This window comes from Balaenoptera ricei, chromosome 16, assembly GCF_028023285.1.
Source record: "Balaenoptera ricei isolate mBalRic1 chromosome 16, mBalRic1.hap2, whole genome shotgun sequence".
NCBI classification, from domain to species: Eukaryota; Metazoa; Chordata; class Mammalia; order Artiodactyla; family Balaenopteridae; genus Balaenoptera; species Balaenoptera ricei.
Genome location: NC_082654.1, coordinates 5084412 through 5103198, shown reverse-complemented (window position 1 = coordinate 5103198; position 18787 = coordinate 5084412). Strand labels below are relative to the sequence as shown.

The 18787-nt window shown below is 43.7% G+C and overlaps 1 protein-coding gene across 3 annotated transcripts in view; it reads left to right on the top strand.

The window, feature by feature from the left end:
* Nucleotides 1-18787, top strand: part of DOCK1 (dedicator of cytokinesis 1) — a 527932-nt gene that overhangs the window by 405982 nt on the left and 103163 nt on the right. For all 3 annotated transcript variants that reach the window (XM_059900693.1, XM_059900694.1, XM_059900695.1), the window contains exons 30-31: nt 4104-4182; nt 13067-13167. In XM_059900693.1, the coding sequence (XP_059756676.1) occupies nt 4104-4182; nt 13067-13167 (180 nt within the window). The remainder of the gene's footprint in view (nt 1-4103; nt 4183-13066; nt 13168-18787) is intronic.

The following is an 18787-nucleotide window of genomic DNA, read 5'->3' as shown; positions in this document are numbered from 1 at the left end:
CTCTACAAATGACCCAATTTAATTCCTTTTTATGGCTGAGTAATATTCCATTGTGTATATGTACCACATCTTCTTTATCCATTCATCTGTTGATGGACATTTAGGTTGTTTCCATGTCCTGACTATTGTAAATAGTGCTGCAGTGAACACTGGGGTACATGTGTCTTTTTGAATTAAGGTTTTCTCAGGGTATATGCCCAGTAGTGGGATTGCTGGGTCATATGGTAGTTCTATTTTTAGTTTTGTAAGGAAACTTCATGCTGTTCTCCATAGTGGCTGTATCAATTTACATTCCCACCAACAATGTAAGAGAGTTCCCTTTTCTCCACAGCCTCTCCAGCATTTATTGTTTGTAGATTTTTTTTTTAATTTAACATCTTTATTGGAGTATAATTGCTTTACAATGTTGTGTTAGTTTCTGCTGTATAACAAAGTAAATCAGCTATATGTATACATATATCCCCATATCCCCTCCCTCTTACGTCTCCCTCCCACCCTCCCTATCCTACCCCTCTAGGTGGTCACAAAGCACCAAGCTGATCTCCCTGTGCTATGCAGCTGCTTCCCACTAGCTATCTATTTTACATTTGGTAGTGTATATATGTCAATGCTATTCTCTCACTTTGTTGCAGCTTACCCTTCCCCCTCCCCGTGTCCTCAAGTCCATTCTCTACGTCTGCGTCTTGATTCCTGTCCTGCCCCTAGGTTCATCAGAACCATTTTTTTTTTTAGATTCCATATATATGTGTTAGCATATGGTATTTGTTTTTCTCTTTCTGACTTACTTCACTCTGTATGACAGACTCTAAGTCCATCCACCTCACTACAAATAACTCAATTTTGTTTCTTTTTATGGCTGAGTAATATTCCATTGTATATATGTGCCACATCTTCTTTATCCATTCAACTGTCAGTGGACACTTAGGTTGCTTCCATGTCCTGGCTATTGTAAACAGAGCTGCACTGAACATTGTGGTGCATGACTCTTGTTGAATTATGGGTTTCTCAGGGTATATGCCCAGTAGTGGGATTGCTGGGTCATATGGTAGTTCTATTTTTAGTTTTTTAAGGAACCTCCATATTGTTTTCCATAGTGGCTGTATCAATTTACATTCCCACCAACAGTGCAAGAGGGTTCTTCCCTTTTCTTCACACCCTCTCCAGTATTTATTGTTTGTAGATTTTTTGATGATGGCCATTCTGACTGGTGTGAGGTGATACCTCATTATAGTTTTGACTTGCATTTCTCTAATAATTAGTGATGTTGAGCATCTTTTCATGTGCCTCTTGGCCACCTGTCTTCTTTGGAGAAATGTCTATTTAGGTCTTCCACCCACTCTTTGATTGGGTTGTTTGTTTTATTGATATTGAGCTGCTTGTATATTTTGGAGATTAATTCTTTGTCAGTTGCTTCATTTGCAAATATTTTCTCCCATTCTGAGAGCTGTCTTTTAGTCTTGTTTATGGTTTCCTTTTCTGTGCAAAAGTTTTTAAGTTTCATTAGGTCCCATTTCTTTATTTTTTTTTAACATCTTTATTGGAGTATAATTGCTTTACAGTGGTGTGTTAGTTTCTGCTTTAGCAAGATCCTTTTTGACCCCCCTCCTAGAGAAATGGAAATAAAAACAAAAATAAACAAATGAGACCTAGTGAAACTTAAAAGCTTTTGCACAGCAAAGGAAAACGTAAACAAGACTAAAAGACAGCCCTTAGAATGGGAGAAAATATTTGCAAATGAAGCAGCTGACAAAGGATCAATCTCCGTTTGTTTATTTTTGTTTTTATTTTCATTACTCTGGGAGGTGGCTCAAAAAAGATCTTGCTGTGACTTATGTCAAAGAGTGTTTTTCCTATGTTTTCCTCTAAGAGTTTTATAGTGTCCGGTCTTACATTTATGTCTTTAATCCATTTTATTTTTGTGTATGGTGTTAGGGAGTGTTGTAATTTCATTCTTTTACATGTAGCTGTCCAGTTTTCCCAGCACCACTTATTGAAGAGGCTGTCTTTCCTCCATTGTATATTCTTGCCTCCTTTGTCAAAGATAAGGTGACCACAGGTGCGTGGGTTTATCTCTGGGCTTTCTATCCTGTACCATTGATCTATATTTCTGTTTTTGTGCCAGCACCATACTGTCTTGATTATTCTAGCTTTGTAGTATAGTCTGAAGTCAGGGAACCTGATTCTTCCAGCTCTGTTTTCCTTTCTCAAGATGCTTTGGCTATTCGGGTCTTTTGTGTTTCCATACAAATTGCAAAATATTTTGTTGTAATTCTGTGAAAAATGCCATTGGTAGTTTGGCAGGGATTGCATTAAATCTGTAGATTGCTTTGTGTAGTATAGTCATTTTCACAATATTGATTCTTCCAATCCAAGAACATGGTATATCTCTCCATCTATTTATGTTATCTTTGAGTTCTTTCATCAATGTTTTATAGTATTCAGAGTACAGGTCTTTTGTCTCCTTAGGTAGGTTTATTCCTAGGTATTCTTTTTGTTACAGTGGTAAATGGGGTTGTTTCCTTAATTTCTCTTTCTGATCTTTCATTGTTAGTGTATAGAAATGCAAGAGATTTCTGTGCATTAGTTTTGTATCCTGCAACTTTACCACATTCCTTGATTAGCTCTAGTAGTTTTCTGGCGGCGTCTTTAGGATTTTCTATGTTATAGAATCATGTCATCTGCAAACAGTGACAGTTTTGCTACTTCTTTTCCAATTTGTATTCCTTTTATTTCTTTTTCTTCTCTGATTGCTGTGGCTAGGACTTCCAAAACTATTTTGAATAATAGTGGCAAGAGTGGACGCCCTTGTCTTGTTCCTGATATTAGAAGAAATGCTTTCACTTTTTCACCATTGAGAATGATGTTTGCTGTGGGTTTTTCATATATGGCCTTTATTATGTTGAGATAAGTTTCCTCTATGCCCACTTTCTGGAGAGTTTTTTTTATTATTAATGGGTGTTGAATTTTGTCAAAAGCTTTTTCTGCATCTATTGAGATGATCATATGGTTTTTATTCTTTAATTTGTTAATATGGTATATCACATTGATTGATTTGCATATATTGAAGAATCCTTGCATCCCTGATCATGGTGTATGATCCTTTTAATGTGTTATTGGATTTTCTTTGCTAGAATTTTGTTGAGGATTTTTGCGTCTATATTCATTAGTGATATTGGTCTATACTTTTCTTTTTTTTGTAATATCTTTGTCTAGTTTTGGTATCAGGGTGATGGTGACCTCATAGAATGAGTTTGGGAGTGTTCCTCCCTCTGCAATTTTTTGGAAGAGTTTGAGAAGGATGGGTGTTAGCTCTTCTCTAAATGTTTGATAGAATTCACCTGTGAAGCCAACTGATCCTGGACTTTTATTTGTTGGAAGATTTTTAATCACAGTTTCAATTTCATTACTTGTGATTGGTCTGTTTATATTTTCTAATTCTTCCTGGTTCCGTTTTGGACAGTTGTACCTTTCCAAGAATTTGTCCATTTCTTAGTAATCTTTTGAAGTTCTGACTACCTGGTCTTTGTTGCAAAAACTTCTGTGGATCCTGGCCCCACCCTTACCTCTTTGGAACCGTCCCTCAGAGCGATCTGAGATGCTGTGTCCTAGGCTTAAGTCCTCAGTTTTGTCCGCCGAATAAAACATTAATTCTCACCTTTTAGGTTGTGCAATTTTTTCCAGTCGACATGCCAAACCATTCCAAGCCTGACAGTGTGTTATAGTGCTTTCAAATGCTTCACTTTAAAAAGCCAGCTAAGCGAAGACCAATTTTATAACACTAATACATTGTGACTTGAGAAAAATATTTAATTTGCACCTTTTCTTTTTTAAAAAAATTAGGGTTTTTAGTGATATTTTTCATATGTTACTTTCACACTGTTATTTTGGTCTGTTTCTTTTATTCTGCGTGTGTCCTTGATTAATTTGGAGAACGTCTGCATATAATTCTCTGGGCTTTTCACTGGCAAAACCTCACAGCTTTTCACAGGACTTAGAGAGTTCCCGTGCCAGACAGTCTTGGATTGTAGCTAATTGAAATGCCAAACCTCCAAAGGTGCCAGAGCAGAAGTGTGTAATTATGTAATTTTCTCTTGATCTTTCAGAGTCTTTCTGCGAGCGATTAATCAGTATGCAGATATGCTGAACAAAAAATTTCTGGATCAAACCAACTTTGAGCTGCAGGTAAGAGAAGAGGTAGACATGACCTTTGTTGGGAAATCATGTTAAAACAAATTGCTGGTCTGAGCCCATATCTTATATTTCTAATCCTTGAACTTAAGGTTTCCCATTTAAGGTGTGGAAATGGAATTTACAGTGTGTGATACTGGAACCCGAGGATTGAAAATGATGCCTTTGGGCTATTTGCTCAATTTAGCGAGGAAGGAGATGGAGCTGTTTCAGAGTGAAAGTCTTGAATCAGAGTGACAAGTAGGGACTCTCTGAGCAGGAAGGCTGCCACGTCTCAATTGGTGAGGCTGCCAGGATTGTCTCAGACCATCCTAATGTGATGAGGATCAGCCTAGGAGGCGAAGTGGGTGTGCATCACTGAGCCCAGCTTGCTTGTAGATATAGATTTTCCCCTGATATATTCTCTTCCGGCTTTGTGCTGCCCCAGTTGGCCTTTACCAGGCAAAAGGTCGTAACCCTGCAACACCCCTGGGCTGTGGTCAGCTGATTCTTCCATGTTGGCCCTACTTCTCCAGTGCTTGTGGAGTGTGTGTGTGTGTGTGTGTGTGTGTGTGTGTGTGTGTAAAAAGGATTGATTTTTCCCTGGCATGATTTCTTACTATGCATCTGCTATTTGTGACTCTCATTTCCACTGAACTTCGGATATATTTCTGCTAATCATGATTTTGCCATTATGTACTTTCATTTACTAAAGTTTGCAAATAAAAGCATCCAAATGCAAACAGGTTAGTTTCCTGGGTGGGATTTTTCACTGAGAAGGAACCTGAAGAATTTATGTATACCCAGAGGGTGGTCTGGCTCAAAAATGAGTTACCAGATAACAAAAATTAGACAACCATCTACCTTCCCTTTTGCATTGTCTTCAGAAAATTTAGAGCTAATATGCTACTCGGTTTATTAGATTAAGTTCTTAGGTGCCTATGCCCTATTTCTTGTATCATTTTTTTAAATTAAAAATGTTTTATCATCATTCAAGTACATAGTAGTACATCAGGTACTGTGTGTTTGGAAATGTTACTTACTGTTTTTCACAGTTTTAAATGTTTTATTATTTTCTCTGCTTAATGTTTGTTTTCACATGTCCTAATACACAGATACATGCACGTAAAATATTTATGCAGGGTAAATCCGCACATCGAATAAAATATGAAAGGCCCCTTACCACCCTTTCACCCTTTTCTCCCTCTGCCGGGTAACTTTTAAAATCATTGTTGTGTGTTCTCCTTGAGGCTTCTTTAAGCATTTACAGTTGACCCTTAAAAATGTGGGAGGGCGGGTTGGAAGGTGATTAATCTGAGTGTAATTCAACCAACCACAGACTATGTAGTACTGTAGTAGTCACTACTGAAAAATATCCACCTGTAAGTGGACCCTAGTAATTCAAACTCGAGTTGTTCAAGAGTCAGTTGTATCTGGACCTAGACCTGCTTTCTTTTGGTTTTGAACGTGAATTGGGTCGTGCCACCCATGGTTTTCACTTCTATCATATTCCACAACATAAATGTACCAACATTGGTGCAGGCATTCCTGCACTGATTACCTGCAGGCTATTTTCAGTTTTTCCCGTTTCCAAGCAGTGCTTCCACGAACAGTGTGACACACGCATCTCAGTGCTGCATTGCTATAGAACAGGTTCCTGGAAGCATAATTGCCAGGCTGACTGGTAAGATATTTTAAGTTTCATGGACACTAATAAATGACTGACCTAAAATGCTCTAGCAATTTGCAATCTCACCAGCCTTCTCTGAGAGCAGTCATTGTCTAGAGTCTTCTCCCATACCAATTTCTTTAAAATTGTTGATTCTTATTTTTATTGGTATTTCTCTGATTGCTGGTTGGGTTGAGAGTACTAATTGGCTGTGAGGATTTCTAGTATGAACTGTTTGATCATTTCCTCTGCTCATTTTTCTCTTAAGCTATTTGTCATACTTTTTTGTAAGTCGGAATTCACGATATAACTTAGCCATGGATTTAGGTTTATCATATAGAAATGTTTGATTTTTCTGTAGTTAAATGTGTCAGTTCTTTTATGGCTTTTGGGTTTTACGTTTTGCTTGGCAAATCCGTCTTTGATTATAAATTTAACTATTCTTTATGTAGATAGTCTCTGCTAATACCTTTATAGTTCTGCTTTTTTTTAAACTTTCCAATGATTAATCCATCTGTGATTTCTTTTTTTAATGAGTTTTGAAAAATTGAAGTATAGTTGATTTACAGTTGTGTTTGCTTTAAGTGTACAGCAAAGTGATTCAGATACATATATATATATAAAATATATTTATCTATATTCTTTTTCAGATTCTTTTCCATTATAGGTTATTACAAGACATTGAATATAGTTCTCTGTGCTATACAGTTGGTCCTTGTTGTTTATCTACATGTGCATTTTCTATAGTTAGTGTTAGGGGTTAGAGTTCAACTTCACTTTTTCCCACATTATTTTATTATAGAGAAAAAATGAGTCAGTCTAAGAAAGAATTGGAAAATTTAATTCAAGCTGAATTTGAGGATTATAACCCAGTGAGAACATCTCAGAAAGCTCTGAGAACTGTTCTGCCAGTTAGAAATCAAGGCACACTTATGTAAGTTTTTTTGAGACAGAGGGTGGTACATCAAATGACATATTATTGACAGTTTACATAATCCAGATCTAAGTCATCAAGTTGGGTCATGTGACCCCTTACAAGGTCAAGAGGGATGTTATCTTTTTTTTTTTAACATCTTTATTGGAGTATAATTGCTTTACAATGGTGTGTTAGTTTCTGCTTTATAACAAAGTCAATCAGTTATACATATACATATGTTCCCATATCTCTTCCCTCTTGCATCTCCCTCCCTCCCACCCTCCCTATCCCACCCCTCTCTGTGGTCACAAAGCACAGAGCTGATCTCCCTGTGCTATGCGGTTGCTTCCCACTAGCTATCTATTTTACGTTTGGTAGTGTATATATGTCCATGCCACTCTCTCACTTTGTCAGAGCTTACCCTTCCCCCTCCCCATATCCTCAAGTCCATTCTATAATAGGTCTGTGTCTTTATTCCCGTCTTACCACTAGGTTCTTCATGACCTTTTTTTTTTTCCTTAGATTCCATATACATGTGTTAGCATACTGTATTTGTTTTTCTCTTTCTGACTTACTTCACTCTGTATGACAGACTCTAACTCCATCCACCTCACTACAAATAACTCAGTTTTGTTTCTTTTTATCATCTCACACTGGTCAGAATGGCCATCATCAAAAAATCTAGAAACAATAAATGCTGGAGAGGGTGTGGAGAAAAGGGAACACTCTTGCACTGTTGGTGGGAATGTAAATTGATACAGCCAGTATGGAGAACAGTATGGAGGTTCCTTAAAAAACTAAAAATAGAACTACCATATGACCCAGCAATCCCACCACTGGGCATATACCCTGAGAAAACCATAATTCAGAAAGAGTCATGTACCACAATGTTCATTGCAGCTCTATTTACAATAGCCAGGACATGGAAGCAACCTAAGTGTCCATCATCAGATGAATGGATAAGGAAGATGTGGCACATATATACAATGGGATGTTATCTTTTAAGGAGTTGTCTTGTTGATGCGAGGAGAATGTTTCTCTTTATGCTTGAGCAGCTATTTTCTGCCGATGGCAGAGGTTTGGTCAATGCCTAATGCAGATACACAATGCACAGTGAGGGGAGAAAGGAGTCCAAAGGGCAGAGAAGAATTTTTATGTTTAAATAACATATGAATTTTATTTCACATTATAAATAGTTTCTTCTTTCCCAATGATTTGAACTGCCACTGAGAAAACTCATAATTACAAATGCATGTGTGTACATTTCTGTTTTCTGTGTTATTACCTATGGGTTTTATACCCAGCTAGTATAACCAGGACTTCCCCGTTAGTGTGTTATTGCAAAATTATCTTGACTCTTTTTGCGCGTTTCCTCTTCTGTGTGAAATTCAAAATCACCTTGTTAAACTTCTTAAAAATGCAGTCTATATTTTAACTAGGATTCTATTGAATTCATAAATAATTGTAGGGGAAATGTAACAGCACTTCGGGGAATACGTGGCAGTGTTTATTTTTTCCCATCCCACACAGGAATAGTTAGGCCTTTTTATGTGTCCTTCATTAGGTTTTCTTGTTTTATCCATGTAGGCCGTGCCTATCACGTGCTGAGTAGATGGCTGTGTATTTCAGGTGTGACTGCTGTGGGTGTGGGCTTACTGGTTATTGCTGAGCTTGTGCATTGTTTCATGCATACGGTCCTCTGGACGCTCCCTTCAGGCCCAACACCTTGCCTGCAATGAGCCGTTTTGGCCTTTGTCCCTTGGCAAGTGTGAAGTGCATTTGATTGTTCCACTTTGGAGGGCTCCCACCCTCCCACCCCCAGGGGGAGGCTTGGGTGCCGTGTGGCTGAGGCCGCCTTCAGCGTGTGGTCCGGGCAGCGGGCGCTCCCACAAGGTGCGTTTTTATGTTCTGACATTCCCTGCACAGTTCTCTCTCCTGACACTTCCTTCTCCTTTAACTAATCATCCCTGTGGGCTGCTGCTGCTTCCCTCTGTCCCTCCTCGGTCTGCTTCTCATTTCCAGCAAGTATGCTACCAAGAACTCTTTTTTCTTAACCTTATCCTAGTGAGCTGCCAGCCTGACACCCTATCACCTCCCCAGATCTGTAGTGTATATTTCATACAAACAGAGACCTTCCCCTACCTGACTAGAGTAAGAATACCAAATGCAGGAAATGTACATTCTCATCACCCCTAACCAGTCCTCAGACCACATTCAAGTTCAGTCGTCCCAATCCCATCCTTCACAGGTCAGCATCACGAATGCCATTAGTTGTCACATCTGAAATCACGCATAGCTTACAGGGTTTTTTTTTTTAATGTTTGTATTTTTATGTGATTTTTTAAAAGACTTTATTAATGGCAGTTTCAAGTTCACAGCAAAATTAAGAGGGAGGTGCAGAGATTTCCCGTAGACCCCCACCTCCTGCACACGAAGCTGCCCCACTATCAACATCCCCCACCAGATGGTACATTTGTTACAATGGATGGACCTACACTCACACATCATAATCACTGAGTCCTTACTTTACATTACGGTACACTGTAGACGTTTTGCCCACTCTGTGGGTTTGGACAAATGGAGAGTGACACACATCCAGTTCCATTGCCCTAAAACTCCTTGTCCTCCTCCTGTTCATCCCTCCCTCCCCCGATGCCTTCAGTTTCTGCGTGTCTTTCGTCTCCTTCAGGCTAGCACAGTTGCTCACTCTTTCCTGGCTGTTCTGTCCTCAGCACTCTTGCAGAGCACAGGTCTGGGTTTGCAGACGGCCCTGCACTTGGGTTGCCTCACGTTCCCCAGTGCTTAGACCCAGACTGCGCCCTTGGGAGGAACATCACAGAAGTCGTGACCCCTGCCCCCCATGCCAGATGCTCCCACCTCCTGGGGGGCCCCCTCGTCCTGTTCAGGCTCTGACAATGGCCAGGGGATTTTTGAGGTGCACAATAGGCAGCCTCCTCATTCCTAAGGATATAAAAATCTCCTGTGGGTCCCAGTCCTGCTTTACAGGTGGAAACGCTGAGTCGCCAGGCACGCGGGCCATGGGGGAACCTCCTTCTTCAGGGCATTGGACTACGCAGTTCCCCTAAATATCTCCCAGGGCAGGGTTTTCAGGAGACTTGTGGCTCAGCTGTCGTCCTGGCTGCTGTGTGAGTGAAGAGAAGGAATATAGAGTTAGTGAAACTGGCATTTAAAAAGACACATTCATATTTTTGTTGATGTTGTTTTTATGGGCAGCAGGTATACATTAAAATACGTTCTGGGTCCTGCTCTAGTGGTGCCCCTGACCCAAACGTGGCCAGGGACCCCTGCCAGTGCTGTGAGAAGAGGGCACTGCTGGGAGATGGGTGGCCATAGCGGGGCAGTGTTAGTTCCAGAAACAAAGGAAGCAACTTGTACTTTATTGATTTGAGTCACCCCTTTTATTATAAAAAGGCCTGACACAGAAAGTGCCTTTGTGGGCAGGAAAGAGTGTGGCCTGTGAGGTCCAGGATGGCCCGCTGGAGACCCTTGTTCTACTTCACGTGTTTTTTTTTTTGTGGTTTGGAGCAAGTGTCTGAACCTCATTTGTGAAATTGGGAAGACCAGCACTTACCTGGGATTGAGCTGCTCTGTTCCTGAGGAAATGCCAGTTCCTGAGGAGCACCGGATAAGTGAAGCCCACCACACTCTTAGCTACATCCATGCTTGAAAATTTCCTCTTATTTCTCTGGTCACTGAAAATAGAGTCATTATTGTTAACACCTTGTTTTTACGTAACTCTGTGTAACCATCTCATTGGATGCAATGAATATTATCCCTGTTTCGTAAATAAGAAAACCAGTACCCACAAATTTCTTCCTAAGATCATTGAAGGCACCTTGGAGCTTGGACATGTGATGGAAACTCTCTCCAGCTCTTTCCCACTGGGAGCAGGTGAAAGTTCCCCTGAAATATCCTGTGGTACAAGAATGGTCCGCTGAGGAGTATCTGTGATGGCCAGTCTCTGAGCCCCTTGCTGCAGTTCCTGGGGTGGGGAGGGTCTCCCCGCTTATCTCTCACCTGCTCTCCCCAACCCCCCACCCTTGGGTGCCGCCCTCTGAGAGAGGATGCAGATGGAAGCAATCTGGAGGAAATGTCCATAGAGTTTTGTTTTTTTTTTTTTCATAGAGTTTTTATTTGCATTTGAGAAATCCCCATGGATTCATCCCTCAAATATTGATTATTCCTGATGGATCCCTTACGTTGAGCCAGGCTCTGCCCCAGACCTGGAATCCTGCCCCCACCCTGTGTACCGTGGAGTGTAAAGGGAGGACGATTAGGGCAGGACTGTAGGGACAGACCAAGGTGCTCGAGGGCACGGAGAGGGCGAACACACCTGGTCCAGGTATGCTGAGACCCAGTGAGGGAGGAGAGGGGGGTGGACCCGGCATGTGCAAAGGCCCAGGGGCGGGGAGAGCGTCAGCTCAAGGATCTGATGGGAAGACAAGGGTGCAGAGTGTGGTTGGAAAGCCTGCTGCAAGGCGGAAGCAGAGGGAACCAGGCCGCGGGACTCCCCTTCAAACTCTGTTCTGACCGGAAACGTGTGGGAAGCTCCTGAAGAGGTTTGAGCTGGGGTGTGGCCCCTCAGGTTAGTGTCAGTTCCCTCTGGCTGCCTTGTGGGACGAGGCAAGGACAGGAAACAGGAAGCAGGCTGTTCTGGTCTGTGAGGGATGATGCTGGCTTGGGGTGGGTGGTACCCCAGCTCTGAGACAAAGTGGGTGGGCGTGGGAGGGATTTATAAGGTGAAGCGGAAGGACTTGCTGATTGAAACGGTGGGATGCTGTGAACGACAAAGCCCAGAATAAATCCCGGGTTTCTCCCCTGGGCAGTGAGGGGTACGCCCGTGCCATTTACTGAGTTCAAGCGGAAAGCCCCCATTCATGATCCAAGAATTCGTCCTTCATTTTAATTTTCTTCACCTGGTCTTGAACATTGACCTAATCAGGGGGTCTTAGTTTCATGACTTTAGGAATCTACCCATCATAATATTTCTTGTTGAAGGACACTTTTTTTTTTTTAATTAATTTATTTATTTATTTATTTTTGGCTGTGTTGGGTCTTCGTTTCTGTGCGCGGGCTTTCTCTAGTTGCGGCGAGCGGGGGCCACTCTTCATCGCGGTGCGCGGGCCTTTCACTGTCGCGGCCTCTCTTGTTGCGGGGCACAGGCTCCGGACGCGCAGGCTCAGTAGTTGTGGCTCACGGGCCTAGTTGCTCCGCGGCATGTGGGATCTTCCCAGACCAGGGCTCGAGCCCGTGTCCCCTGCATTGGCAGGCAGATTCTCAACCGCTGCGCCACCAGGGAAGCCCTGAAGGACACTTTTATGGGATACTGTGTCCAGATACACAGAGCTTCCAGTGAAGAGCTTTAGGATGACAAAATCATTTTATAGTAAATTGTCATTTAAGCCACGTACAGTCTGTAAGTCCTTGAAATATGAAATGTTGGATCTTTTTACGTTTTCCTCAGTTTTCTAGTGTTTATATATTTTTAGTATCATAAAAATGATAAATTATAGAAATCTATACAGTAAGCCCCCTACCTACGAACCTTCAGGTTGTGAACTTTCAAACGTGCAAATGTGCGTTTGCATGTCCAATCACGTACGTTAGTTCACGCGTCTGGCGTACATTGTCCCTTGTGTGCATCCTCTACAATTGGTTGTGCTTTTGTGTACTTTACAGTACTGTATAGAGTACAGTAGTACAGTATCTTTATTTCAAGCCCAGGACTTCCGGAAGCAAGCGTAAAAGCAGTGGTATATAGCTGATTGTGTTAGTTGGGTACCTAGGCTAACTTAGTTGGACTTATGACCAAGTTGGACTTACGAACGTGCTCTCGGAACTCCTTCATATGTAGGGGACTTGCTGTATACTGTGAGGTAAGGGGCTCCATAATACAGTATTAATAACAGCTAACATTTATTACGTGCTTACCGTGCTCCCGGCACCACTGGATGGGCACTGCATGTCTTTACTCCCTCCGTCCTTGAGCAGCCCTATCAGGTAGGTACTGTTGAAATTCCCACTTTACCTGAGGAAACCGAGGCACAGAGAGGTTGGAGTGTCCGCCTAAGTAAGTAGCTGAGCTGGGATCTGACTGCTTGCACTGTCAGAGCCCATGCTCAGCCCTGAACCACACCGTGGGTGGCTGATTAGCAATGTGTATGTAGAGAGTGCGGCTTTCAAACCTTTCAGAAGTGTGTGCTGGGCAAATGCTACTCTAAACGTCTCGGAGCGTTTCCGAGATCCTATATTAATCGATTCGGCACCTTAGCATCTCCCCTTTTTGGTTTCAGCTGTGGAACAACTATTTTCACCTGGCTGTCGCTTTCCTCACTCAAGAGTCCTTGCAGCTGGAGAATTTTTCAAGTGCAAAGAGAGGGAAAATCCTGAACAAGTAAGTCCACATAGCCCCAAATGCATGGGCAGGAGCCTGCAATTCTGTTAGCACAGTCTTCTTGCGTCCTCTAAGCCAAATGGTTACCAATTGAGATGTAATCATGGTGTACTGAGAGGGTGGTTTCAAACCATGAATTGAGTATTGCCTTTTGTGACCCATGAATCCAGATCTAAAATTGCAGATCCATTCTGGTGGGTTGCAAGTCAGTGTCATTCAAGACTATTAGCACCGAACAGAATGGGAGTTTCGGGAGATAATTGCTTTCGCTGTGCACCGTGCTGATGTCACGCCACGTATGGTTTGCTGTATTACTTAATTGTCCAATGCTGCTTCAAACAAAGAAGCTTCTGGCGGAAGCTGTTGGCATCTTGGGATTGGGGAACAGCTTATTGTGGAGTGAGGAGTCATCTGGGGTTCCTTCTTTGCAAGAGATGACCCCAGTCCTCTTCCAGGCAGGAGCTCTGAAAGGGCTTAACTAGCCCTTGGATTATCCTGAAAACGTCTGAGAAGCCCCGGGGAAGCCAGGACCCCTGCCTGGCTCCTTCAGCACTGTATCCGGAACAGCTCCTGGTCCAGAGTCAGGAAAAGAACCCTTGCGTGGGTTTCTTTGCAACCCTTGGGCACTCTGAGGGCCTTGCCACCTCTCTCTCTGCCTCAGTTTCACCAGCGTCTCAGTTCTCTGGGGGCCCCTTCCATCAGTACATCACGTTGCTAAGTCATCCGTCCCTGTTCATCACTTCGTAATCCCTCTGAGCCGTGTTGACGGTTCCAAGGCACTGCCAGCCCGGTACCGTCACTGAGGTTAGAGATTCCAGGGCCTCTCAGGAGGGGACAGCTGCTCAGCCCTCCCTCCTAGTATCCCAGGAGTGTGTGTCTCCCTTGCAGACCAAATGGAAAGCACACTATCCCTGGGGAGTAAGAAGTAGTTCAGCAGATATTTACAGAGCACGTATGACCTGCCAGTGACTTTCTAAGAACGTTTTATGCATTTTTCACATAGAATCATTCGAACAAAAACCAAAACTATTCCATAGGTTCTCTTATCATCTTTATTTTCCAGACGAGGAAGTGAAGCAGGTTGTGAACCAGGGTCCCGTGTCTCACACCGAGTCATTCTAACTCGGGCAGTTCAGAGCCCGAGACGTTTAGCTGGGCTGCTTTTAGAACCTTAACTCCTTCCCTGAGACCATCTGAAAGTCAGCTTTCATCGGGTCATCTTGGGACTTCCCTGGCTTCCCTTCCCAGTGGTTAAGACTCCCTGCTTCCCAGGTTCGATCCCTGATCGGGGAACTAAGATCCCTCATGCCACGTGGAGCAACCAAAACAAAAACAAAACATCGGGCCGTCTTTCCTTCAAGCTTCCACAGTTGAATGACTCGTCTGTTGGCCGTTGATAGAGACAAGTGTTCCTTCTTCAGAAAGGGAAATGCACCCCGGGGGGCCTGGGCCCGGTGGGTGCCCAGCGGGGATGGCAGGGAAGATGGCCCCCACCTCCGAGCCAGCAGGGTTCATCCCTCATCTTGGCTCAGGAGACAGACTTTTCTAGGCAGCACCTTCCGGGGATTGGCTCAACAGGGATGCTACCACTTTGTGAAATTTACATTCCCTCAGTGCTCCCAGGAAGTGAGGGATGGCTCCCAGCTTGTTGTCCTTGATGAAAAGCTGTCATGGGGAAAGCTGTTGGTAATAGAAACACTAATAACCAGCACACACAGGACTCGGCCCTAGCCGCTCCCCCGCAGAGCCCTCCAGAGCCCTGGTTATCCTGTCCTGCCCTCCTGTGTGCAGTGCTCATGTGGGGTGAGGCTGGGGTCCAGCCCCAGCTCCAGCCGACACGGTGCCCATTCCTTGCCAAGCTCGTAGCTCATCCTACCCTTAGAGATGCCTGCGGAGGAGAATTGAGTTTAAACCGGAAATCTGCCTGAAAAGAGCTGACGTCTCCTTCACAGTTTGGAGAATAAAACCATTTGATTCTGAGCATTCTCCGGTCAGGGCGGGGCCCGTCTCTCTCCCTGGGCCCTTTCCTTGGTGGTGTGAGAGCATTAACGTCTAAGCTAGAGCGACACCAATAAATGCATTCACCACACAGGGCCTTGCCTTGTCCACCAGAGAAAACGTTTGCTTCCCACATCGTGCTGTGCCTTCTGAAGCTTCAAAGCCAAGGAAAATTAAACACAGCCAGCTGGTGTCGCCCCTCCCAGAGGGCCCCTGAATCGGGCTTTTAGAATTCTCTGTCTCACAGCCGTGGCAAGGAGAGACTCCGGATTTTCCCTTTGAAATTGTCTCATGGATCCCCCGAGGGAAAAAGCCCCAAACATTTCAGAAATTGTCTTTGCAGGAGTGTCTCAGCTCCTGTGCAGCCCGAGGGGCCCTCTCCCAGGGGCACAGGTTCAGTGTGTGGCCATGCCAGGCCACCGAGGGGAAGGAATTTCCAGCGTCTGTGTTGAGCGCTCTTGGCCTATGAGGCCGCGTGGCTGAGATAAACCGCTGGTTCACCTGTTTGTTGAACCTGCCTCTCGCCACACCTTAAACAGTTTATCATCCGTGTGCAATTTTAATTTCTAAACAGCAAAACCTGCATGAGAAATATTAGGAGATGGTCCTACCCAAATGCTTAAATTTTCTAGTGCCTTAGAAATGTTTTAATTTGTTTCAAATTGTGCCATGTACTTAGGCCGGGTCCTGGTGCTTGGGACCCAGAGATAAGAAGTTCACAGTCTAGGGGGCAGGTAGCTGTGCAAAATTACACGATTGGGGTAGAACGTAAGTGCTCCCCAGACGCCTTGGCAGCCCGGAGGTGGGCATGTAGGACTCAGCCTGGGTGGCGAAGGTGGCTGAGATGTTTACCGGATTGATTGACTGAGCCCCTTGTCAGCAGACAGCCAGTCCCAAAGGGGTCATCGCGTCCTAAGGGGCACGGCCCACTCTATAAGCAGAAATGCTCGGCGTTGCTAAAGCATAAGTGAGTGGCCGGGCCTGGAGTGATGGGGACTTGGGGCAAGGTGCGAGGGACCAGGTGACACGGGGATTAACCCCAGGCGTCTGAGCAAATGGCTGGCTCCTGATTTCCAGCACACTGGAGCGTGATCCAGGGGGTTATTTTCTTCTAGAGGGAAAGGCCGTGGGGTCTGAAAGTGGAGTGATGCCCCCCTGTTTAGTAGCCTCTGGCTGTCCACATCAGCTTGTCTACTGCTGTAGGGTTTGTGAATCCAACCCAGGGCTTCGGCGTGAGCCCCCTCGTGCCCCCAGCGCTGCCCTTCCTCTCTGCCGCGGCCTGCAGCTCCTCACGTCTGCCTGGTCCACAGCACTGTGGCTCAGAACAATAGAAAATTCCAGTATCAGAAGATCTGCCTGTTCCTTCCCTCTTGTTAAGCTTCCCGTCCTCCTGGTGACCTAGGTTGGGGAGATAATTAGGATATTTATTCCAAAAGCATTCCCCAAAGCACATGGGAGTAACATCAAAGAATGGGCCATAGCGTGCAGAACACTGATTATGTCAGACCCAAACTGAGTACAAGATCTGGCAACGAACCACAAAATAAATAACCTCTAGGAATCAAAGTCCATAATGAGAACATTTAACTGACTCACCTTCAGACATCCTTGGTGCTAGTGACTCCTAACAAAGACAGAGAAGGCGGCAGAATGCTAACCCTGACCTTCATAAATGCCCCACCCTCCATCCCCCACGCCTTGTACATTACGGGGGCTCCGGAAGCATGAGTCAAATGTGAAAGAGTTGGCTTTGGATTAGCAGCCAACTTGACCATTTTAGTTTGTAAGACATCGTGTGTCCTAGTGTTGGGGCAATGGGGTGATGTGACTGCAAATGACCTTCTGTGTTCAGGACCAGACTGCATTCTGGAAGAGGAAAGGGGTCCATGAATGGGCCTCCAGCAGCTCTAAGCATAAAATGCCCATTTAAAAATTCCAGCCCGAGAGGGTAAAGCGTGATGGCCAAGCCCAGGTCAATGGATTTGAACCTATGTGATTAATGTGGGTTCCTCATGGTACCCTCTCGCCAGCTGGTCCTGGGATGTTTCCCATCCTTTTCTGGTTCGTTTTGTTTTTCCTATAGAAGTCTATCCTCAGCTCAGTGCCTCTTCTAAGAGGACAGGTTTCACTACTGGACCAAAATACCGCATAAACAAAATATCACAATGTTTCCAAACACTGGGTTCTGAAACATCAGTGTGTTACTTCATACTGTACACATTACTTTTTAGGGAAACCAAAAGGAAAGAAGTACAGTGACAAGCCTTGCTTTGCAGTGTGACCTAATCTGAAGCTGCAGTTGAACGTTCCACATTATAAAAGGAAATAATTTGTGTTTGTGCTAATTTTTTTCCTAAGCGACTCAAATTATTCCAGATAAATTCACTATATACTAAGAATTAGAAGGGGACCCAAGGAGATGGACTCAACAAGCTGTAACCTGTGCTAAGATCCTTTTCGAAGGATTAATTAAGTGTCCCACATGCATTAGCAATGCTATATTCTTTTTTTTTTTTTTTAGTTGAAGTATAGTTGATTTACAACATTGTGTTAATTTCTGGTGTACAGCAAAGTGATTCAGTTATATATTTTTTTTCAGATTATTTTCCATTATAGGTTGTTGCAAGATATTGAATATAGTTCCCTGTGCTATACAGTAAATCATTATTGCTTACTTCTTTTATATAAAGTAGTGTGTATCTGTTAATCCCATACTCCTAATTTATTCCTCCTCCCATCCCTTTCCCCTTTGGTAGCCGTAAGTTTGTTTTCTGAGTCTCCTTCTGTATTGCAAATAAATTCATTTGTATTATACTTTAGATTCCACATACGAGTGATACTATATGGTATTTGTCTTTCTCTGCCTGACTTACTTCACTCAGTATGACAATCTTTAGGTCCATCCATGTTGCTGCAAATGGCATTATTTCATTCTTTTTTATGGCTGAGTAATATTCCATTGTAAATGTATACCACATCTTCTTTTAGTGATGCTGAATTTTTTTGTGTGCACATATTTATTTTCTTTCTTAAAAAACATTAAAAAAAACTTTTTATACAGCAGGTTCTTATTAGTTATCCATTTTATACATATTAGTGCATACATGTCAATCCCAATCTCCCAATTCATCCCACCACCACCACCCCCTCACCCCCCAGCCCAGTGATGCTGAATTTTTTTGAATGTGATAAAACTTTATGCAGTGGAGGACACATCAGACCCCTGTGTCTAGTAAGGCTTATTCCCATCTGTCACATTTGGGGTCCTGTCTCCTCCCACCTCCCCAGAACTTACCAGTCTTTCCCATAAAAATAAAAATGTCTCACCCCACCCATCATCTCCCTCCAGCTCCCTCCGTGCCTCTCTCACTCCGCACGCCCCACCCACTCCTGATGCTGGCTGCGGGCCAGCTCTGTCCTGGGCTCCCAGAACCCCTCTGTAGGTTTTCCTCCTACTGTTTTGGCCTCTCCGCTCCTCCCTTGTCAGGCTCAGACTCTTCCCTCCACCCATTAAGTGCAGGAGCACCTCAAAGTCTTGGTGTTGGGCCTTCTCATTCTGTTCTCTTTCCTTAAGATAGCAGCTTTTAAATTGTGCATCTCAGCCCTTCATTGGGCTGGGATA